Source organism: Aspergillus neoniger, assembly GCF_003184625.1.
Source record: "Aspergillus neoniger CBS 115656 unplaced genomic scaffold BO87scaffold_9, whole genome shotgun sequence".
In the NCBI taxonomy this organism is placed as follows: Eukaryota; Fungi; Ascomycota; class Eurotiomycetes; order Eurotiales; family Aspergillaceae; genus Aspergillus; species Aspergillus neoniger.
The window spans coordinates 763,492-786,501 of NW_020291137.1; the positions used below are offsets into that span (position 1 = coordinate 763,492).

At 49.9% G+C, this 23,010-nt stretch overlaps 9 protein-coding genes across 9 annotated transcripts; 4 read left to right on the forward strand and 5 right to left on the reverse strand.

Moving 5' to 3' along the window:
- Positions 1-124: 124 nt before the first annotated feature.
- On the reverse strand, positions 125-1,853 carry BO87DRAFT_414438 (putative HLH DNA binding domain protein). The gene is made up of 2 exons (XM_025626633.1): positions 1,622-1,853; positions 125-1,560 (listed from the first exon to the last, which is right to left on the reverse strand). Exons 1-2 carry the CDS (start codon positions 1,678-1,680, stop codon positions 462-464), a joined length of 1,158 nt encoding a protein of 385 aa, XP_025481975.1. The 5' UTR covers positions 1,681-1,853; the 3' UTR covers positions 125-461.
- Positions 1,854-5,402: 3,549 nt separating this feature from the next.
- On the reverse strand, positions 5,403-7,628 carry BO87DRAFT_395357 (uncharacterized protein; the record flags this gene model as incomplete). Its single annotated transcript, XM_025625178.1, has 13 exons — positions 5,403-5,535; positions 5,577-5,707; positions 5,813-5,886; positions 6,036-6,037; positions 6,084-6,213; positions 6,288-6,291; position 6,343; positions 6,511-6,772; positions 6,832-6,958; positions 7,169-7,206; positions 7,239-7,288; positions 7,362-7,442; positions 7,603-7,628. 13 exons carry the CDS (start codon positions 7,626-7,628, stop codon positions 5,403-5,405), a joined length of 1,059 nt encoding a protein of 352 aa, XP_025481976.1.
- An 807-nt stretch (positions 7,629-8,435) lies between these two features.
- On the forward strand, positions 8,436-9,007 carry BO87DRAFT_384938 (uncharacterized protein; the record flags this gene model as incomplete). The annotated part of the gene is made up of 3 exons (XM_025624702.1): positions 8,436-8,580; positions 8,696-8,895; positions 8,930-9,007. 3 exons carry the CDS (start codon positions 8,436-8,438, stop codon positions 9,005-9,007), a joined length of 423 nt encoding a protein of 140 aa, XP_025481977.1.
- A 1,055-nt stretch (positions 9,008-10,062) lies between these two features.
- Positions 10,063-11,395, reverse strand: ecm33 (GPI-anchored protein Ecm33; the record flags this gene model as incomplete). Its single annotated transcript, XM_025619263.1, has 3 exons — positions 10,063-10,366; positions 10,428-11,268; positions 11,335-11,395. The coding sequence occupies 3 exons, from the start codon at positions 11,393-11,395 to the stop codon at positions 10,063-10,065; spliced, it is 1,206 nt and encodes a 401-aa protein (XP_025481978.1).
- Positions 11,396-12,957: 1,562 nt separating this feature from the next.
- BO87DRAFT_374848 (uncharacterized protein) lies at positions 12,958-13,517 on the forward strand. The gene is made up of 2 exons (XM_025622881.1): positions 12,958-13,343; positions 13,434-13,517. Exons 1-2 carry the CDS (start codon positions 13,037-13,039, stop codon positions 13,457-13,459), a joined length of 333 nt encoding a protein of 110 aa, XP_025481979.1. The 5' UTR covers positions 12,958-13,036; the 3' UTR covers positions 13,460-13,517.
- Positions 13,518-16,421: 2,904 nt separating this feature from the next.
- Positions 16,422-18,127, forward strand: alkA (DNA-3-methyladenine glycosylase II). Its single transcript, XM_025621319.1, has 3 exons — positions 16,422-17,677; positions 17,748-17,870; positions 17,925-18,127. The coding sequence occupies exons 1-3, from the start codon at positions 16,704-16,706 to the stop codon at positions 17,986-17,988; spliced, it is 1,161 nt and encodes a 386-aa protein (XP_025481980.1). The 5' UTR covers positions 16,422-16,703; the 3' UTR covers positions 17,989-18,127.
- Positions 18,095-19,445, reverse strand: BO87DRAFT_374851 (ubiquinol--cytochrome-c reductase subunit 7). The gene is made up of 4 exons (XM_025622882.1): positions 19,133-19,445; positions 18,796-18,904; positions 18,666-18,719; positions 18,095-18,456 (listed from the first exon to the last, which is right to left on the reverse strand). The coding sequence occupies exons 1-4, from the start codon at positions 19,246-19,248 to the stop codon at positions 18,367-18,369; spliced, it is 369 nt and encodes a 122-aa protein (XP_025481981.1). The 5' UTR covers positions 19,249-19,445; the 3' UTR covers positions 18,095-18,366.
- Positions 19,446-19,609: 164 nt separating this feature from the next.
- Positions 19,610-21,808, forward strand: BO87DRAFT_405340 (putative mitochondrial carrier protein). Its single transcript, XM_025625929.1, has 2 exons — positions 19,610-20,568; positions 20,620-21,808. Exons 1-2 carry the CDS (start codon positions 20,094-20,096, stop codon positions 21,387-21,389), a joined length of 1,245 nt encoding a protein of 414 aa, XP_025481982.1. The 5' UTR covers positions 19,610-20,093; the 3' UTR covers positions 21,390-21,808.
- A 603-nt stretch (positions 21,809-22,411) lies between these two features.
- Positions 22,412-22,971, reverse strand: BO87DRAFT_374855 (uncharacterized protein). The gene is made up of 2 exons (XM_025622883.1): positions 22,852-22,971; positions 22,412-22,673 (listed from the first exon to the last, which is right to left on the reverse strand). The coding sequence occupies exons 1-2, from the start codon at positions 22,882-22,884 to the stop codon at positions 22,473-22,475; spliced, it is 234 nt and encodes a 77-aa protein (XP_025481983.1). The 5' UTR covers positions 22,885-22,971; the 3' UTR covers positions 22,412-22,472.
- Positions 22,972-23,010: the final 39 nt, after the last annotated feature.

Below are 23,010 nucleotides of genomic sequence, written 5' to 3' on the forward strand. Positions count from 1 at the left end.
AAAATTCAACCCAATAAAACTGTCGCCACAATGCTCCAGATCCTGGCCAGTGAACAAGATAATTATAGCCTTCCCCAATATGAACACGGAAGAAAGATTGTACAGACACCAAATAAAACCATCCGTCGTAAATGCCTAACAAACGCTCTTTGCCTTTTTCCTTCTTTTCTTCCTCTCAAATGATGTACACATTGCGCCTTTTCCGTGTTCGATAGGAGAGATGCGCAGGAAAGCCTGAGTCCAGTGTGGACTCTATATCAGACGGTAAACAGATCACGGTGCAGGAGACATCACTTGTCCCAAGTATATGTCGATGACGAACGCTCTCGCTATGCCAGAAATCACAGTTTAAATGAGATGAAAAACAAATTTGGGCTGCGCAACAGCCGCTCTAGGAATGGACTCAAGGAGAATCATGACAAGGTTCCCTCAGTGATCATGAAGGAGGCAGATGCACCAATTCATGGCGACGGGATGATGGATTGACGCCGTGATACAGGCACTGAGTGAGGCCCGTGTGCGAACACAGGCGAAGAGGACCGTGTGATAGAAGGTGTGTGGGTAAGGTATGTATGTCCGAAAGTGAAAGCTGGCGCTGTGGGATGGGACTCAAGCCGAGAGGATTCAGGGCTGCTGGCGGCAATCTCGTCGCAGAATACCCGCAACCCGGGGAGCATGTTACGTGGCTTGGCCTCGGCGTGATGAATGATCGGCTGAGAAGTCAGGGGCTCGCTCTTGGGCGATCGGAACATGTGCTCGTATGACTTCAGCTGAAGCTCGAGCGCTTGGTTGCGCTCCTCCAACATCTGGTTCTCTTGCTTCAGACTTTTGATCTGCTGCTGGGCAGTCTGGTTCTGCTGCTGAAGACTGGAAACCAGCTGCTGCAACTGCATGCAGCGGATCTGGGGCTCCAGTTTCTCGGACAGTTGACGAGGCATCTCATTCTCCTGGCGGATCAAGTGGATGATGATTAAAAGCATGAAGTCGATGAGAAAGATGGCAGCCTGAACAATATGCTCCTTGGACTCTGGTAGGCTCTTGGACGGGTTCCAGCCGGCGCGCTCCAAGAAGAAATCATGGATGCGGCTGTCCAGCTCACGATGTAGCTGGCTGAGGTTCTTCCGTCGGTTTCCCTCTGCAATTCTGTGCTTTTCTCTCTGGTCGTCTGAATCCGCAGAGACCATGCTTTCCTTGCGCTTTCGCCCGCAGAGCTGCTGCAACGGCGGCTTGCGGTTAATGTGCTTGGGGGCGATGAGGTTCAGGAGTTCTGCAGGGGAAAGCTCTTGTGGCCAGTCAAAGGCCTTTTGTGACTGAACGGACTCTGGCCAGGAACTATCGGCGGAGGTTGCTGGTGATGGGGGAGTCACAATGTGTTCCGCTTCAGACCACAGCGACCTAACGGGGAAAGCGTCCTGGGAGCTTGGAGAGCTGGTGGCACCGATGTTGGTGGTGAACGGGTCAAAGGGGCCCCGGGGCAAGGGCTCCACGCGGGGGAGCGGGGGCAAGCGGCGGTCCTCGCTCATGTCTGCCGTGCTGGATGCACTGGAGAGGGAACGCACACTGTGGGGGAGCATGTCACGTCAGATGCTGCATCTGTCGGCAAGGCTCAAAGACAACTTACGGGAGAGAACAACGGCGAGAGATGTCGTCAGCCATGGTGTTCATGTCTTCAAACATCATGGTGCTGAGGGTTCTTGCTGCAGGTAAGATGAAAGACGGGGGGGCTGCAGCTAGAGAGCTGTATGTCTGAGGTTTGTCTGTATGCACTGCAGGCAGGAGGGGAAATGTCCCTGATATGTATGTCTGCACCGGCGCGGGATGATTAGGCGTGAAGTAAACAAACCACACAGCCAAGAAGTATATAGAATAAGCTTCAAGGGGGAGGGGCAATAATAAGGACCACAAGGGATGATGATAGTAAATGAGAGTTCAGTGGCAACAATGACGCTGATACAATCAAGGGGGGAGGAAGAGGATGAGGGGGGTTTCTAAGGATAGAAGTAAGACAAGAGGAAACAATCAGGTTAATCCACGAGGAGCAGCTGAGATTTGATGATGAAGAACACAATGCTTCTCACAGAGCAAGACGGGAGGATCCCGCTGCATGTTTTATATGTTGGAAGCCGCAGGCGAGAACGAGGAGAGGGGAAGGAGGAGGAGGCAATGGATGAGGAAGTCGGCGAAGGAGGGAGTGGGGAAAGACCAGAAAGAGCAGCAAAAGGACGCCATTGTGGTGGCGCGCTCAGACGTGCAGTTTGAGCTGGCAATGAACTGCATCGGAAGAGGAATTCGAAGGGTTGAGAGGATGCGAATAGTACGGTAACAGTATGGGAGAGTGTGTGAAAGAGGGAGAGAGAGAGAGAGAGCATTCGGGATGTATCACCAAGTGCTTTCTTGGGATCCTCCCCAGAAGCTAAACGGATTAGCTCGATCTGCGACTGCCTCAACAAGGAAATGGAGCATCGACGATGACATACAGATAGATGGTTTGATGGTGGTGGAGTCGTTGGATTCTCCATTTTTTTCTTTTTCTTTTTTATTTTTTTTTTCTTGGGTTTAATTTTATTTTTATTTTTTCATATTTTATTTTTTTTTACTTTATTTTGATTATTATTATTATTATTTCTTCTCTTCTTGGGATACTATTCCTTGTGTCTACTACTACTTCCCTGCTTCCCCTACAGATTATCTGCAGCCTCCATCTCCATCTGGACCTTCTCCTTCTGCGCCGCTTCCTCTTTGGTCATCGCCTCCACTGCTTCATCATCCTTCTTCCCTCCTCCTCCTCCTCCTCCTCCTCCTCCCCCCCTCATCTTCCTTATCCTGCTGCTTCCCTTGCTCCCTCTCCCCCATGAGGACACGCGGGGATGCATGAACAAGCTTCCGGCAGAGTTCGACAGCCCATCAACTAGTACTTTTTATTTTCACTTTTCATAGTACTCCCTCCAACAGAATGGGACATTGCTCTATCAGAAATGGGCACAGACGCGAGGCAAAGCACCGGATCGACGAATCAACGTGCCATGATCCCGATGAACAAGAAGGAGAGTCGGATTGGGGATCGCAGACCCTTGATTTGTCACCGCTGCAGCGGTTTTCGATCTACACGGGGCGAAGAAAGGTATCGACTCCCCTTGCATCGCGGTCATCAATAGTCTGTTCGGGCCAATGGCCATGGTCCGTCCACCCAGTGTCCACTTCGGATCCTGGGCCCAGGCGGCGATGCATCCGCGAAACCCATAGCGTCGAGGCATAAAACGTTCCCGTCGTTTGGACAAGCGCGGACTGGTGGCTGTTACAGGTGTGGGAACTAGCTCTGCGGCGCTTATCCGTCTGGCCAGTTCGAACACAGGCCCAATTCCGAACCGGACAAGGTGCTGAAGCCATGGAGAAGCAAATATAAACGTCAAATTATAGGGAACAGATCGGATCAGCCATCCGGACCATCCAGTTGGAGGGTATCAAAAGTCGTCTCGATCGCCTCGATCTTCCCAGACTCAGTGCCACTATAGACTACACACCCCCCTCCGTATATACTACTATGTATAGCACATGGTCTGCACGGGATCGAGGGCAAAAGTGAGGCCCACGGGAGCGGTCCCGGTCCGATCTTGTGTCTTTCTCGTCTTGACCTGCGGCCCATATGAGGGCATCTGGCCAGGAAAAGCAAAAGTACCAATAAAGGGTCATGAACGCCCAGAGTAAGAATGTACTATACATAATGATCCGATGCAGAGGCAGATGCAGGTTCCCCGAAAGCAGATCATAGCTTCGGCAGGAGGTGGAATAGGACCTAATAGCACGAAGCAAGGACTTCTAGGACGGAAGCCAAAAGTACCTGGTACCTGGAAGAGCTGTGTGAGGAGACCAGGGATCGACCTTTGTCAGATAGGAGGCAATGAGCGGCCGCAATCTGTCACGAGTCTCCACGGTTCTAACCTGTCTTCGCTGGTTACGAGTGAGGCGATTCTCCTTGATGCATACGACAGAGCCATTGTCTCCATGAGAACCTCGTTTAGCCGGGCTATGGGATCATAGAGTGGCCTTGTCTATAATAGCACAGGTTATTACCGAACGGGCCCGAACGAAGGGGTCAAAACTCGGACAGAGATGGGATCATCCACAGCCGACGAAGGGCCCATACGCCTGGGTCACTGGGAGATCCCAGCGACCAGGATGTGACGGCTGTCAGACCCAATTCTGGACTGCTTCTTTTCTTGGTGCAGGCTTGGTGTAGTCCGTCGCAGTGGGCTGGCTTAGACCTGGGCAGGGGATTTGGAATGCCGTCGGACGTCTCCAACAGACAGACGCTATGAGGAGTTGTTTCGGAAAACTCCACCAGACTATCGCGTGAAGAAGCGTGAGGGAACCCCATTTCCAGGTTTACATTGAGGAGTGCCGCTCGTTGGAACCGTGGTACGGTGGACGGGAATGCAATCAGTGAATGGAAGATCCCCCGGGAAAGGACACGACTCTCTCTTCACTGGGAGAGAGCAGACCCCGAGGGTGTCAGTGGAGAAAGGAGGGCCGGCGATACAGAGTAATGGGGTACCAAAGCCAAGAGCCATATGAGGGAAACACGACCAAACAGGACAAACCTTATCCCGGGTTCGCTGATAGATAGCAATCAAGGTGGCGGCCGGATCAGATCTGTCATATTCAGGTGCCCCCGGATCTGAGGATGCGGCATGATGAAGGAACAATGGATCTTCTAGCTCCAGCCACGCCCAGGCCGCCCCACGTTGAGAGAGTTGAAGGAGGAATGTGGACGATCATTATCTTGTGCGCCAAACGATAGCTATCTACCAGCCTCCCATATGGTAATGGCTTGGGGGAAATTCCGAGGGCGGCGTGGACGCCATGAGAGTTGAATGATCAATTAACTAACATGGTTAGGGCGGACTCCGTTATTCCCGGAGAGGCAAGTCCTTTGCCCTAGTAGCCGAGGATGACGATGGCGCCTTTGAACGTTATCGCTACACTTAGCCGCCCTTTCTTCAGCAGACGGCGCCGCGCGGCGATAGCGAGGATTGCCGCCGATGGTGTTGTTAGGCCATATCAACGAGTATGTCCGATCGGTTTTGCCCCCTCAAAACCACCAATAGTACCATAGTGGAGGCTCCAAAGTACCAAGCTCCATAGTGCTGAGTTGGCAGTACATACATCCACCAGAACAAAGTCATGAAACACTGGACACCAGTTGAAAGAGTAGCCACCCCTGCTCGATCAGAAATCGCTCGCACGCAGTGGCCACCAGGCACGAACTCACTCGTAAACTCTCGCTGAGTCTATGTCCATAGATGGCATATGTGCTTGCGCTCCTACATGCTCCCCCGGCTCACGGGCCCATGGACTAAAACCTTAGAAAATTGCCCGAAGGACACTGACTTGACAAGTTTCGCTTATTTTCCGAAATATCGGGGCCTGGAAGCATCGATAAGTGCCAATCTATTGGTTTCAACCAGGGAATCCCCAGCAGCGACGGAAGGGCAACAATCCATCAATAGAGAGGGAGAGTGAGAGAGAGAGTAGCGGCTGAAGTGGACCTTAATGTGTCCATGAGAGATCCATAGCACGATTTACGAAGTACGGGGAACCGGTTCATTGCGATTTGGGTTCGACCATAGTACCGAGTCACCTTGGGTTTGATGACTCGAGGACCATCATCATCGGTCTCTTTTTCGAATAGGGTGCAAGGCCGTCCTGACTGGCAGGAAATGGGAAAGCCGAGGAGTGATTTAAGTTTGGTCTAGATTTGGAATTGGTTACACAGCGTCGACTGGCGGGTCCAACAGTCGAGAGGCAGCAAAACTGACACGGACTGCCGCTGACACATTGACAGTTGACTGAATCCTTTGCTTTTGGAGGTCCCCCTCCCCCTCAAGCCTCCCAAGGGTCATAATAGATACAGAAAAGAAATTCATCCGCATCACAAAGAACCAGCAACATTCAGAGCACTTCCGATCGCATGCCGCTTACTTCAGTTGGACTCGGGACGCTTGTAAAGAGGCAAAAAGACCCAGCAAGAGCCTGACGCCTTTGCCAATCATTGTCCCAAGGTGATGCATCACAGAAGCAACGACCCTCCCCGCCTAGACCCCTTCGCGCCCCTCAATGCGTTGTCCAAACCCGGTAGCCAGTCGTCCGGCTCGCAAGCTACCCGGGCTAGTCTACCTGTCGACTTGCTTACAGCAACTTCCCTGTCACTACCGGCTTCCCCCCGACGCACTTACAGTGCAACATTATTAGGCCCCGTTCAACCCCAGTCGGGTTACAGTAGTACGTACGCATCTCATTGAACGTACGTACATAGTTAACCCATGAGAGGGCTCCGGAGGATACGCTTATGAACACACGTACATTAGCGTGGCCCATCATGGCACGGATCTCAGCAGAGACCGGGATGGCCCTGCGTGCGGCGATGCAAGATCGCCTCATGTATCAGATTCTTGTCTCCGTGATGTGATCCTTTGCCACTCGGTTCTGGCCGGGCCAGACTGGCTCACGTACTAGCATGAAGTCCTATCTCTCTGCCTTCCGCATTTGTATAGTGCCCTTATGCAGAATGATATTGAAGGCCGTCCCAGAGTCAAATACCGCCGCCAGTAAGGCTCAAGCAACTCGTGCCATTGTTTCAGATGCTCCCAGGGGGGGCGCCCTTCTCCCGGCATTCCATTATTCCATACGGAGTGCTGCGTCCACCTCGTCCTGCGTTGTAAGGCCCCATCATTATCTATTTGTGCATGAGTCTGGTTCCAGATATAGCCACCACCTTGCCTCAACCACTGCCTTACGGCTCAAGGGACTCGTACACCTGATCAGCCCAGCTACTAGCAATGACGCTCTCATCATTGCCACTAGACCGGGTTCCAGACCCTTCAGCCGCAGCACCGACACACGGAGGATTGCATACTGACGGAGGAGCAAAGGCGAGGATCTCCGAAGGCAATTCCTCAGGCTATGCTATTCTTGTCCACCCTAGCTTCAAGACGGCCGACCTGAGGCATCCACACATGCAAGGCATCCCCTATCCGGTTATCTATCATATGGATCCTCAACCTCCATCATCCTCTTGCCTAGCACAACACTAGGTAGGTCCTTTTTCTTTTTTCTGTTTTCTTTCATTCTCTCCTGGTCTCCCTTCATTTTAGGAAGACTAGACACTTACTCTATTGATCCTCGAGAGCCACTCGAGACCTCGATCCCCTCTCTTCGTTCCCCCCTCCCCGAAGCCGCACGGACATACCTCTTTCCTTTCGGAGATAAACCAACATGAAACAAAGGTACACTACGTACGACGGCATCTCCATAATCGTATTTAGAGTTCATTCCCCTCTTCCATTCATACTACCTCAACCTACAGCCTCCTTGTCGTCGCCTTGACCTTCCCCCGCTCCCAACCCAAAGGGTGAACACGCGCAGTTCGCGAACCATCACCGGACCTTCCGTAGGCACACAGACACTATGTGGCCCTTGCGAACATTATCTCCTCAACAAAAAGTGTAAAAAAATTTCTGGTAACATAGCAGCATCGACTCGATATTTAAAATGTCTACGGAATTCCAATCCGATCGCAGACCCGTCCATCGTGGGTCTATTTACCCACCAGTTGGGCTAGGGAAAATCATCCGGCCAGCCAGGTGACCGGGATCCCAAATCCGGGCCCCAGTGTTGTTTACGGAGCAGTAGATGTATAGAAAGATAGGCAGGTAGTCAGAAGGCAATTGCAGTTAATAAAGTGTCCTAGTTAAATAGGTGAGGTTTATCTGTCAAGCATGAAGTTAAAGTGAGAAAATAAAGTGAAACCTGCCGCATATGTATATACCTTGCTTCTACACTGCCAACAAAACCAGCAAGTAGCAAGTAGCAAGATAGATAGTATAACCTACACATGCAGTGACTATCCCTCAGTAGTATATTCCACCATGAAGATTGAATCCATCCATACTCAGAGTTAAATAGTCCTTCGTACTATTGACAGACTTTCACTTTTTCTCTCCACCAACTATCCATAACAGTAATCCAATTAACTTGACTATCAAACTTTCAACCTAATAAACAGACTCTGACCAAAAGTACTAATTAAACTAACTACCCAACTACTACTAGATATAAACAAAACACAAATTCAACCATCCACCCCTTCCATGCTCCCTCAAAGGAACTGAATTGACACATCAATCTCTCTACTACCTACCTACCCACTCAACCACAACACAATAACCTATATACTTAATAAACTACAGTAGTACTTGCTTAATCTCCGTACATAATCATTCACCGAGAGAGAGAGAGAGAGAGAGAGAGAGAGAGAGGAGGGAGGGGGTGCTAAGGAAAGTAAACAGAACACCCACATACGTTTGAAGTGGCCTACTTACCAACCAACCAAGTCCATCTACAGAGTACTACAATGAGAGATATAGGCCAATGCATGCATGTCTACTACTGCGACACACAACAACAATAAACCCCGGTCATTCCGGGACTCGACTCCAATCCACATCTGCGGCCCGCAACAGATGGAGAGACAGCAGCAGCAGCAGCAGCAGCAGCAGCAGCAGCAGCAGTGGAGTAGTACTAGTAAGAGAGATTAAGATCGATCCTACCTACGATACATACGAACCAACCAACTAACTAACTAACCAACTAACCAAGCAAATCCGCCCGCTCTCCCGCAGAAAGAACAGACAGACAGACAGACAGCCCGAAAAGGAGATTAAAGTCGATCTCAAAATACCCAAGCAAGCAGGCAAGTCAGCTCAGCTCAGCTCAGCTGAACTCACACGCAGACAGACAGACAGTCAGTCAGTCAGTCAGACGACAATTTGCTTTGCCTGGAAATCTCCACTTACACTCACACTCACTGGCTCTCATAGCTCTGGAAATATGTACTCTGTATGTATATATATGTATATGTATATGTAAGTAGGTAGGTATGGTTGCATCCTACCCACGCACATTCACGAGCACCTTGAATCCCACGATCGAGGCCTCAGATCCACGATGACAGATGTAGTAAATAAAGTCGATGCTCTTTCTCTTCCCACGACATAGTGCGTGAGAGAGAGATAAAGAAAGAATCGTTGACTCCAACTCTACTCTGAAATACTCACTCGCCTATATGTATATACTACCATGATATTTACAAGGGAAGAGAGAATAAAGGGGGAAGAAGAGACAAAATGGTATCTGCTCACTGCCCTGAGTCCCACTTCTGAGTGAGGTGTCTTACGGCCAGCACTGCAGTCAGTCTCGCATATGCACCTGGTTCGGGAGGTGGGAAGGGGAGGCAAGAGCCGGTCATCTGCGCGGGCTTTAACTTTCCGTTCGCCACGGTCATGTAGCAGTAGCACCAGCACCAGCAGTAGCTGCTGCTGGTGCTACTGATGTTAGTTAGACGGGCGGACGGGCAGACAGACAGCAGGCAGCACGAGACCGTATTCCTGCTGCAAACTGAGGACATAAGTACATCCGACAAAGTTGCCCTCGGACCACATCAGACCAGGCCAGACCACACCAAACCACACCAAGCCACTACTGAAAAAGGCAGAAGGATGTGGAGGCAATCTCAATTTAGAATGAGAAATAGGATACGTCAATTATGGACGGCGAATTAGCGTATAGAGTAAGAACAACATACTGTCATGTAGCAAAACGCACACGTAAACTGCAAAGGAACGTCTATAGAACACAATCCGACAGCTCACAGGGCCGAGAAGAGGCCTGACCGCAGCAAACCCAGCCACCTCGCGCGCCTCGCCAGGTGTCCGGTTCGTACAATTTATCACCCTCCCTCGACCCGCTTCACCTGTCACGACTCAAAATAAAATTGATGCTCATGCTCAAAATGAACAGAAAAAATAAAAAAAGCAATTCATCTCCCGAGGCACAATGCCACGCCGTGCGAATTTTTACTCAAGCAAACCGATATTCAATTATTATCATAAGAAACAGCAGAGTACTGGAACTAAAGGAAACCAATTGCTTATTAGGCAACTTTACACGACCATGATAAGGGTTTCAAAAAAGCGTACACACAAATGTTTGGTATCAAGTTGTCCTTTACAGAGCGTACTGGATCAGACCACCGAGGACGGCAGCAAGACCAAGAGCGGGCATGTTGGCCACGTTCATGACGGAGGCGCTGTCGCTGCTGGTGGAGGAAGAGCTGCTGCTGCTGGTGGTGGAGGAAGAGGTGCCAGAGGATCCATCGCTGGTGGTGGGGTCGGAGGTGCTGGCCTTGCAGGTGTAGGTACCACGGATGACGTTGTTCTCACGCAGGGTCTTGAAGGCGCTGCAGCTGAAGTTACCAGTGCTCTGCATGTTGAAGCCACCCTTGACCTCGGTCAGGGAAGAGAGGGAAACCCTGGACACGCGAGTTAGTAAACATAACGTCTCATCGGCACAAAGCAACTGGAGAAACTTACTCGTCGAAGTCACCGCTGAAGTCAATGGCACCAGTAACCTCCTTCAGGTCGGGGAAGTTGATGGACTTAAGCTTGTCGTTGCGAGCAATCTGGAATCCACCGTTGACGGTCTTCAGGACGGGCATGCTGATGTTGTTCAGCTTGGTGTTGTCGTCGAAGACAAGGTCACCAGTGGTGGTGAGGTTGGCAGCGCTGAAGTTGGTGAAGGTGTTACCCCAGAAACCAAGCTGACCGCTGAGAGTCTCGAGAGAGGGGATGGAGACACCGCTGACGTTACGGAAGGTCATGTTGGTACCGGTGCCGAGGTTGGGGAGGATAATCTGCAGGGAGTCCATGTTACCAGCGAAGTTGATCAGACCAGTGGCGTTGGTGAGCTCGTTGACGTTGACGGTCTTCAGGTTGGTGTTTTCGGTGATGTCGAAGGTACCGACGGTCTTGAGGGAGATACCGTCCAAGCTGGTAAGACCAGTGTTGGTGATGGTGACACTGCCGGCCTCGGAAACACCCTTGGTGAAGTCCAGGGACTGCAGCTCGGGGAGAGCAGTCCAGGAGATGGAGCCAACGCTGGTGAGGTTGGTCAAGCTGAGGGTGGTAAGGGTAGTGAGACCGTCCAGCTTGAAGGTGTCGCCGATGGAGCTCAGGGAGGAAGAGCTGAAAGAGGTGATGTTGCTGCCGCCGGTGCAGCTCAGTCCACCAGTGATGGAGGTGACACCGCTGAGGGTGAGGTCACCAGAGGCGCTCTCGCTGATCTCAACATCACCCTTGAGGGTGGTGCAGGTCGCGTAGCTGTCAAGGTCACTCTGGCTGGAGATGGTGATGGTGCTGTCGGTGCTACCACAGCCTATATTGTTATCAGTACGTGCCGTTCACTACTCACTTCATCCAGATGATCGCGGGTGGTACTCACTGGCAGCCATGGCGACCTGGGCCGCAGCAAGAGCGGGGAGGGCGTATTTGATGAAAGCCATTGCTTAGGATAATTTGAGACTGTATAGTGGAGAAGATGTCAGTCACCAATGTTCACCTCGATTGCTTCTGAGCCACTGCCAAGGTCCTTCGCACTGCAATCCAACAGATCCAATCCCCGTCGTGGCAGGCGCAAAGATAGCAGATCAGACAGCAACTTGAATCAGAGGAAAAAGTCGACCTACCAATGACGGCTGATGGTTAAGTATGCAGACTGGGGCGAGGCGAGGCCCTTTGTTGACACGGATAGCAGCGTAAGAGCTGAAGAAGGGGGGCTTGTGAGACAATAAATAAGCGAGCGAGTGAATTAAGAGCTTCAACGAAGGAGAAGCTTTATGAACGAAGACCCTCAGCGAGAGAAAGTGCGCAGGTTAGGCAGGCACGATTTGCACGGGGAAGGGAAGAAGGGGAGAGAAGAAAGGGAAGGACAGAGGAAAGCGAGAGAAACGAGAGAGGAAAGGGAAAGAAGGACTGGATGGCTGGAAAAGAAAATCTTCTTCAAAAGAAAGTGGGAAGACTTTCAGGGAGGACAAATCAAGGCAAGAAAGGAGTCGTGGCCCCGAAAAGGCTGGTGGACCTGAGACCGGGGAGGGGGGCGTCTTTCTCTCCTTGCGACGTTACCGGACCTGCGTATGAACGCTGCTCATACCTGTAATTTACTCAATTTACCGTGCCTGTCCGGGTTTAATTAATTAACTTCGAGGGGGGGCGATTGGCCCACGGTAACGGAGAGCGGAAAAAGAAATCGAGGAATCCTGATCTTGGTCCTGGAAACGAATGGTCCATTTGGTTTAGTTTGCTCCATCCTGTAACACCTCGCCAATGGCCAACTTCTTGCTCATGCGTCTGCTGATTCGTTGTGCCTTCCCTTTGGCTCCTCTTCCTCCCCCCCTTCTTCCCCCGTCTCTCAGGCTCTCAGCAAATCCTGACCATTCATACCAAGCATAGGCTTCTGGTGCTTGTATTCATTGCTCGAGCCGATGCAGCAGCTTGAATCGGACTAGATACTAACAACCACTCCCGCAGGCAACTTTACTCCGTATTTTTGACTGTATCGAAAAAGTCTGGCCCCGTTTCTTCTGGTTGTGATGGTGAAGTGGGCTTCCCATTCACAACTCAAACGTCATACTACAATAGTCGATCTGACTTGTGAAATCTATGAACAACCCGGCATCATCCATTGGTGCCCCCCCGCCACCCATTCAAAACATCAGCATCTCACTGCTGAAACCATCAGGAAGTCGTCAACCACAACTGACAGGTGACTCCTCTAATGGAATGCAACTCGATACATCACGGACATTCGTTGTGGCAGGTAACAATACCGACAAATTTAGCATCCTGCCGCTAGGAGGGGCCAGACCCCAATCGCGCATTGCTAGGGAGGTCCTGACTAATATTAGCATCCTATACCAGGAACAAAATATACATGTATCTCACTGAACCTGCGATGGCCTGTGTGATCTAGTGAGGTCGACTCATTATCTACAGTAGAATCTCCGGAGTATCTATGGAGGATATATTCATATTGCCAACACAGTATTGGCTTATCCCTTCGCTCCACCATCGATTTTGTTCGCCTATTATTTATCCCTTTCGCACTCAACCGCAGCCAAGTCAGCTTGTTTTCCATCGCCAGCAGCATGAGTGACACCACGAAGCTTCTAAGAATGCTAGTATCAAATTCAACAACACCTAGCGAGTCCGGTCGCTGTATAGTGGTCGATCTGAATTTATTGGAATCTGAGGGGGATCCGCTTTTCCTCCTAGTGCGGACTCGACTCCGTCCTCCCTCACAAGTCCTGTCCTTTGCCTGCCTTACGTTGGTATGCAGCGCCCTGTTCGCGTGTTGGAATTTCGGTCGCCTAGATGCCTTTGAGTTGCTTTTGCCTCTTGACACGTATGTGTGTAGAAAACGGCAGACGACTGAGGCGAATGCAAAAAAGAAAGGTATTTTCTCTAACGGTCCATTCTGTGGCACTGCTATGATCCCCGTTTTCAGTTTGAACTCATTCTTGTTCTTGTTCTTTGACTTCCAAGATGAATGCGCTGGACCTCATGCCTGAAAACTCAATTCTCGTCTTGGCTTCAGGTACCGGTGGATACCGAATCATAACAAAACAATGTCTCGGGAAGCTAATAATAAAGTGGCGAATCGATGGCTCTGAGGGGGAGAGCATCACGTGTGACTTACAACTATACGTAACACGGCTGTAACTCCCATACCCACTGTTAGTGGCCCCCACTTGGCCTGGCCACAAAGTACTCCGAGTTGCTGGTGCTGTAATTTCCAGTCGTCGTATCTTACATACCATACCGCGATAGAAATTGGCCGGCTGGATAAGATGATTAGACACTCCCGGCGCGGCCAGCCAGAGTCCAAAGCTGCTTGCCTATAGGCGCATTCTTCCCATGCTAATTTCATAGTGGCAATGACTCGAAACATCCATGATATGACATGATCTATAGCTGCCTCGCTGGGACTTTCAAAAGCGAGACAAATTCCATCCGAGTCTCAGATCTTGAACGGTTGCAGAAAGAGTCAGTCCGATCTCATGTATACACCCGGCTATGCGCTGTAAGGGATCTCCGGTCGTTATGATCCTCTCACCCGTCACAAAAAGGAATAACGGGATAATTGATTACTTCCCTGCGAGGAGAATCCCGCGCGCATTATCAAAACCTGGCAAAGAGCGATCGCCGTGGTCGCTGCCACTATTGCTTGTTCTTTCTCGATCCGTTTAGAGTTCTTCAGCTATCAGACCCATTCCTACTCCACAACTATCCGTCGCAATAATAAGACTGCCCTGGGAGATAATCTCGCTCCTTAAGTGGCGCGAGACGCCCTTGCAACCGACTTTAATGAGATTTCCTATTTCTTGTTCGCGGTGGTGTTATATTCGGATGGAGTTGGTCGATTTTGCCTCTCAAATGATAATCATGTTAAACCTCGGCTTGGCCAACGCAAGCTGCTGCAACCTCTTTCATTGCCGATGTTTCACTTCTGACGCTGCGTAATAAAGCGCATGTACTAATGAAGTAGCCGATAAATCTTACCACCGAGCACGTTCTCCCAAACGCCACTAGACGCGGGTGGCTGGAACCGGCTAGCACTGTTTTGCCTGATAAGGATTGAATATGGTCTCCCAGTCTGACGCATCCAGTATGACAACTTATGATGTAGAGGGGTTGGGAATGAATTGTTCGAGGACGGAGTATACTTTGTCTTTGACAGATCATTCAGCAGTGGCAATGAGGTCCAAAAGCATCGGAATGATTTTGGCGTTCTACAACTCCCAGGACATTTCATGATACACCCTCTTCATAAGATACTTTTGCCGAGCACTGCACATCATAACTCTCCCCTATCCATCATAACAAACCATAAATCATCCATCCCAATTACCCCCTATATCACGGCTAGAACGACCCAATCCTCTCACTAGAGCTTTAGCATCAAAGCCCGTACTAGGGGACCGACCGGATCAGCTTGTCGGCATGGGACAACTCACCCCGACCATCGTCACCATAGTAACGTAGCCCCAATAACTACCGACCCCCTTTTTCTTAGCCACACCCCGATCCCATGATGTTCAGAACCTCAATGAGCGGGGCAAAAAGCAAACATACGTATGCCTTCTCCTCCATTGCGAAGAGCGAAGCTTTTTCTTTTCTCGGGATAAGATGCTCGGTATAGATGAACCGATGCTTATTTGTCTACGGGAGTACACAATACGGGGTTTAATGCCCATTCGGGCAAAATATGATGGATGCAGTGGATGATGGGACATACTTACAACAAAAAAAAAACCCACTCGCCGACCAGCGGAGGATTGTCCTTGCGCCCCCTTTAGGCATCGCTCAATTGTTGTTAGATAGTATTTACTTTACCTGGTGGACTAGACCTTACTTACCAATCACCTACCACGAATGAACATGTCATCCCATGGAACCGGCTTCCTCTAGGGGGGATCTATACCTTGGTACTTTCTTTGTAGGTTCACCACGCACTTCACTGTCTATGGAAGGTCCGTAGTTTAGTTATCTACCCTACCTACCTACTTTAGTGGCTGGGCCACACTTCCCAAAACTACTTTACCTACGTGGATGCACACAACGTCTTTTTTTGCCTCTAGATAAAAAATTTTTTTATAAAGATGACGCGCAAGCTCACTGCATTCGGTCGTTTCCGTCCGACTCTAAAGTCCTACTTACCCACCAAGTAGCCTAAAGAATATACACCAGTCATGTTAGCGATTTCGGTGATCTTCCGCATCTTATCATCGTGGACCACCAGACCAACATATTGATCATATCTTCTTCTATGGAATACGTAGTACTATGTAGTAGTGATGCCTGCGACTATCGGATCAAAAGCTCTTACAAGTTACAACATATCAACCGGTGAAACATGGCCAATCGGACAGTTTCCTTTCAGATAAATGAAATCGCAACGTTTGGTGATGGTATTGATTGATGCCTACGGCCCAACGCATCGCGAGATCCATAGTTAGTAGATTTTCTGGGTATTTTTGCTCCCCTCTTTCCGGAGGATTCCATACCGGGTAAATATTCCACATTCTTATTATTCTAGAAAAATTGGCTGCGAACCGTGGATAGGGCTATAGTTACTACTTTGTACGTACATAATTGAGTGTGGATGAGAGAGAATAGTATGTATGGGCTGTAAGAACGAATGTATATTTTAAAGTTAGGGGATGGACTGCCCGGCACGAGACAATCATGTTTGCAGTACAGCGTAGCTGCCACCAGTTAGAATCAGTATCAATATTCCGCCATTATGATCATGATGTTCAGTCTAAAATATTTTGAATTATTATGATTTACAATCAACTCTTGGTTTCATTTCTTAGACTAATCATACCCAGAACCCATGATTCTGCAGGTTTATTATGTTACTCAACATACAGCGTGTCTAACCACGGAATGTCATATGACACAACAACAAGTGATTGAAGACCTCAAATTGGAGCGATAATGTTTCACATTTCCCAAATGCGGGGGATAAGCGAATACTACCACGCATGCAGAGAAATCCGCAACAAGAAGCGGTATGGAAAACTGACAAAGACAGGAAACCAACCAAGTTGATTGCTAAGACAGCTTGCTGCTCGTGACTTCCCGAGCTTATGTACTCCATCCTCATCATAGTACTACTCCAATGATACGATCCGCCATGACTGACCATACCATCTACTAACAGAAGCAGCAATAATATCCTTACCTCAATCACTTTTTAATACATATATCTTAAAGCAAGATATACTCTGCTGAACAGCGACTGACTCAATGATGACCCTACGACGCTCCGCTCGTCTAACCGCAGCGTCAGTGTCCAAGAACAACAGCACCACCACCACTGCTACCTCTGTCCCACATCTGCAACCCAGAACTCAAACAAAGAGAGCAGCCAGCAGAACCACAAACGGTGTCTCAAAGACACGAAAGCCCGCAGCAGCAGCATCATCGCGCTCAAACAACAGCAGACAATCACCTAATACTACCACTACCACCACAACCACCACCACTACTACTACTAACAACATCTGGGACCCCATCCCCACCCCCAGCAGCAGAACAACCCCTCCCCCACTCGACCGACCCGTCGAACCGCACCACACCAACGCAACGCTCCTAACCCCCCACGGCTCATCACTAGTCGCCTACCCCCCAGGCACAGATGCAGACGCCTCTCCAAGCAAGACAGGCCGGCCCCGTCCCACCGCCACAACAGGCACACTTCTCGAGAAAGCAGCCGCACACCTAATCGCCACAGATCCGCGCCTCGAATCGCTCATCCGCGAACATCCCTGCCCATTGTTCACGCCGGAGGGTCTAGCCGAGGAGATCGATCCGTTCCGGAGCCTCGTTAGCAGTATCATCGGACAGCAGGTGTCAGGGGCAGCGGCGAAGTCGATTAAGGATAAGTTTGTGGCATTGTTCAATACCAATAATAATAAGGATGAAGATGGTGGTACAATAAGAACAAGCTTCTTCCCCACCCCGGAAGATATCATCAAAAAGGATATCACCACGCTCCGGACAGCAGGTCTATCCCAGCGCAAGGCGGAATACATACATGGGTTATCGGAGAAGTTCGCCAACGGGGAACTGAGTGCCCGGATGTTGTTGAATGCTAGTGATGAGGAGCTCGTGGAGAAGTTGACTGCTGTGAGGGGTCTGGGTAAATGGTCTGTTGAGATGTTTGCTTGTTTTGCGCTGAAGCGCATAGATGTGTTTTCCACGGGGGATTTGGGTGTACAGTATGTTCTTTTTTTTTCCATTATCTGTGGGTGGTGATGGGTGTGATGGGTAGATGCTGACTTGTTGCAGGAGAGGTTGTGCGGTGTTTGTGGGCAAGGATGTAAACAAGTTGAAGGGAAAGGGTGGCGGTAAGTTCAAGTATATGCCTGAGAAGGATATGTTGGGGCTGGCGGCGAAGTTTGCTCCGTATAGGTATGTGGTGTTCTTTGATTTCTTCAATGGGTTGTTGTCTGACATTGGTACTAGGAGCTTGTTCATGTGGTATATGTGGCGGGTGACGGATGTCAATATTGCTGTGTTGGGTGGCTAGATACTACTTGGTATATACAGACAGGATATAGATCTCAAGCATCGGATGGGTATAGTGTGTAGAACTACTATATGTACATTACTCGGGAGATGTCGAACGTATATAGGTCTGCTACAGCCAACTAGAGAACGATGACGAGTGAATTTGTACAGTATCAGTACACGTGATTGAGCACCATAAATCAAAAGCTTCAATTAACGACCAGCCAAATGCTCTCTTCCCCCTCTCTTCTTCGCAGCATGCCCGCCGAGCCGAGCCGGGACAGCAAGTAGTTCTCTCTGATACTTAGTGATACCCGCCCGTCTATAAAACCCCAGCGGCATTTTTGTATACCGTAACAAAAGTAATCTAGTTCAGCGAAGCCATCAGAGGCATAATCTACCGTCTGACGACAAGGGCGTCGAGGTCTTCGCGCTCCTGCTTCTCCTTCTCGATCTCGCGGATGATGGGGCTCAGGTACTCGACATCCTGGGGGACGACGACAGTTAGCATCCACCACATGAATATGGTCATAAACGCGATAATCATCATAACAAAAAAGACAATATATCAAGTCCAGTCAACATAAGCATCGATATGGAGTAACCCAGGTGGGTTACAAATCCCGCTCACGGGATTGGCCGATGCGTTTTTGCGGAGAAACTGAACGGGCAATTGACGGATTGAATTCGACTCACCTCCTCGGGCTTGGTCTGCTCAGCAGCGGGAAGGAGGGTGTGAGAGATGGAGCACTATTTTTGCGCATGTAATATTAGTTTTTATGTTCTTTCTGTAGTTGGGTTGGGTTTCGTTCGGTATGGGACGGACCTGGAATGCTCTGCGGATGCGGAAGACACGGTCGTAGGCCTCCTTGGGAGGGAGACGCTTAAGGGCCTTCTGGACGACGTCGTTCTCCTCGGGGATCAGGTCATCAGCCCTGGTTTGATTGTTAGTTGATGGCTGCAATGGAGGTATGGGTATGGGCTTGGTTCGTGATGCCCGGACCAGCGGGCGACGGCAGAAACATGACATGGATAGCCAAGTGGAGGGTGCTGGTATAACATATCCCCCCGCAATTGAAATCTATCCATTGTCTTTTCCATTGATTCATAGTCGCTGATGTTGGTCCGGGAGAACCGCCCAGGAAGGTAAGGGAGTCGCCTACTTCAAGCCGAGTCTCCTGTAACCAGAGGCATCGGTGTACCACTGGGCAATGGGCATCATCCAGCGCTTGAGGAAGGGGCGCTTGACGATGTAGCTGGCGAGGGAGGGAGCGGACATGGTGAATGATCCCAGCGGGGTTGATCGGGTCCAATTGACGGGGTGGTGTGGAGGGGGAGGATCGCGAAATGTCAGTCAAGCTGAGCAGGAGATGGCCCGACGTTGGAGATTGTGCAAAACGGAGGTTCGGCGGGTGACTTTCCCAAAAACATCCGATGTTGATGCCTAAGGCAGAAGGGATCATTCCGAGAAGTACAGTCAAGACTGTCTTCCACGTGACCGGCTCAGCTTGCGCCATGTGTGTGTGCCTCAGGCCAAATAAGCGGCGCGCTTGGAGGCGGACAAGATTCCCTCATTCCCGAACTCCACTCCACCTGACTGACTGGAATACGACTAAGACAATCCCTCCAGCTCAATTCATCCCGTCCTCATTGCTCCGTCCTGTTCCGTCTGCTTCCTCTTAACACCGGCGCTCCCTTCTGTTCGGACTTCACACCGACGGTCTTTGATTTAATACTTCGGTTTGTACTCACTGGGCATGCCGCTTATCATCAATCCGTTGAACATTTTTCTTAGTTCGATTCCCTTTCACTCCGATAGGGGAGCTGCGTTGCTCCTACAGACCCCGCCCCGTCTGTGCTTCAGATAGGCCAACCTTATTACGCCCACTCCTCCCGGCAGCATCGGCTCCTCTCTGGGATAAAAACCCTTCAATTCACTGTCTCAGGGTAGTTTTTCCTGTTCTACCAGCGCCCCGAACGACGTCACGCTTTCCTCCCCTCTCACCACGATTTGACACACGGGTTATTTGTGGGTTCCGGAGCGAGCACCGATATGCTCGGATCCGGGAACCCTCGGTGACATAGTAGACGGATTGCATACTGCTTTGAGCGCTGGCTGGAAAGATGTTCTCTGAAGGCCATGGCCCGTCGGGGGCTGCCAGCGGCTCTCAAGAGCAGCAGGGTACAACTTCGGACAGCCCGCCATCGTCTACGCTTCATGTATCGGCCGAGTCTCCGCCCCAACCTACTTTCCTGGATCGCTTCGAAATGCTCGCTACACGTGTGCCGGATTATTACATCACACCGTTTTGCGGGGCCAGTGCGGGCGTCGCCTCGGGGATCGTTACCTGTCCTCTCGATGTGATCAAGACCAAGTTGCAGGCTCAGGGTGGATTCGCGCGACGACGTGGTGGCAAGGCGGTCGAGGCTAAGACACTGTACCGGGGAATGCTGGGAACTGGACGAGTAATATGGCGGGAAGATGGTATTCGAGGCCTTTATCAAGGATTGGGTCCTATGCTCCTGGGATACCTGCCGACGTGGGCGGTCTATCTAGCGGTCTATGATCGGTCTCGGGAGTATTTCTACGAAACAACAGGTGAGGAGTGATAATCAGGGGTTGATGATGGTAGGGCTGACCTTGGAATAGATAGTTGGTGGCTTTCACGAGGTTACGCCTCGATAACGGCGGGCGCTTGCTCGACACTTGCGACAAATCCGATATGGGTGATTAAGACACGACTTATGTCACAGAGCCTCCGGTCAAGCAGCGAAGGCTACCGGGCTCCGTGGCAATACAAAAACACTTGGGATGCGGCCCGCAAAATGTACAGAAGTGAAGGAATCCGTTCGTTCTACTCCGGCCTGACTCCAGCGCTGCTGGGACTGGCGCATGTGGCCATCCAGTTCCCTCTCTACGAATACTTGAAGATGGCATTTACGGGCTATAGTATTGGCGAACATCCTGATACTGGCAGCTCACACTGGGTGGGCATTACATCCGCGACATTCCTGAGTAAGGTTTGTGCCAGCACTGCGACATACCCACATGAAGTGCTTCGGACACGACTCCAAACACAGCAGAGGACATCACCGGCGTCCTCACCCGAAGAGATCTCGTTCCGCGGCGGCATGGATCACCCCCAGGGTCATAGCAGGCCCCCGGGTGCGGCTTCGTCGGACGGGATGCCCAATCGACCCCGGTACACGGGGATCATTCGCACATGCCAGACCATTCTGAGAGAAGAAGGCTGGCGCGCATTCTACTCTGGGATCGGCACGAACCTGTTCCGGGCAGTCCCGGCTGCGATGACTACCATGCTCACTTACGAGTACTTGAAGAAAACAATTGGACACGTGCAACATGAGGGGGAGTTGAAGCTGCAGAAGCTGGAGACCGCATCAGACAATGGAATCTAATTACTAGATGGATGGTCTGTGACGAGGTGACGAGCCATGGGCATCGCACCTGAGCTGGGATTTTATTGCACCCTAGCGATTTTATTTCTGTTCCGTGCTAGTCGTACATCGCGAAGATACACTACTATAGAGGACATTCATTTCCTGGGCTGCAGCCCATGATATCCTGCCTGCACGTTGTTTTGATCCTTTCGACACATCCTCGGCACAGCGATACACCCCTGCGGAGTAGGGGTAGATGTATGATGTGCTGTTGACATGTGAAACTCCAAACAAACTAGTCTTGTTCTGAGTTGTTGAAATCCTTGGTGACTCTTATGGTTCTGAGCGTTCTTGTCTTTTTTTCCCCCGGATCGATAAACCTCAATTGCGATTGTATATACATACAAATCTTCCCTCTAGAACATATGCTCCGTAGTAAGATAAATAGCATACAACAGTTCAAATAACAACTCAGCCAACTTAATGAAAATAATCTGGGGGGCATTACATCCATCATCCATGCACGCAGCTGCATTCCCCCTCTCCGTCCGTTTCCCACATGACTGACATCAGCGGGAAAGTCACGTGATAACCACACTAAAAACCACCGGCGAAATTCTCTGTGCGGTTTGTTTCCTTCCCACCAACCATGGCTATAATGAAAGCCATATTAACCGACACTGTTGGTTGATATCATTCTTCTATTGCGCGATAATGTGTTTGTGCTTATGATGATGAATGATTGATGCATATCCGACTTACTACTTTTCTCTACGATTGAATCGTTGTTTCTTTTTTTTTTTGTGTGCCGGTGGTTATATTATCATTTTGACTCCATTTATATGATGAATAACTTTTTAATGGTAGATCTCGTTATCCGCCATGGATATGGGATATGATCATTGATACACTGAAAATTCTGATAATGGATTAATTTGATATGATGTTGATGTGTTGTGTTTGTGGTGTTGATATTAGCCATTTCATATCAGATTGTTATGTGTGTTGATTTAATGCAATGAAAATCTGAAAAAATGTCCCAGACATGAAGCAATAAGTAGTAGTAGTATATACAACGCATAATTTGTGTAAGATTTAGAATCACTTCTCCCCCTCTCGACTTTCTTCCAGTGCCTGCTGTACCCATGAAGACTGCGACTCTGCCTTCTTAGTAGGTCGGGGCGTCGTGGTTGCGATGCTTGATGTGGATTGCGCCTCGCGACGAGCGGTGTGGATGGATTTGATGCAGTAGGAGCCAAGCAGAAGGGCCATGGTGAAGGCGGCTATTGGGGCATTGAGGGACTGTTCATAGATAGTATGGTTAATTACTAAGGTAAGTCGAATGGTGATCATCCAGAGTGTGTGCTGTTCAATAGAAACCGAATATATACTTTCACAGCAACTGTCATGGGATCAAACCAGCAACTACTACCACTACTAATAATTGCAAAGGAATAAGAAGATGAAAAGAGTGACTCACGCCCGATGATCGGCCTAGTGTCTTTCCGGCCATGGTTTACGGTCTTTCTTTCTTGTAAAAGGGATAAAGGAATTTGACTGGTGGCCAGGAAGATACGCTTTTCGACCAAAGTCATCCGGGATAACTTAACCCGTCTAAGTAAACAACTAAGCAAAGGTT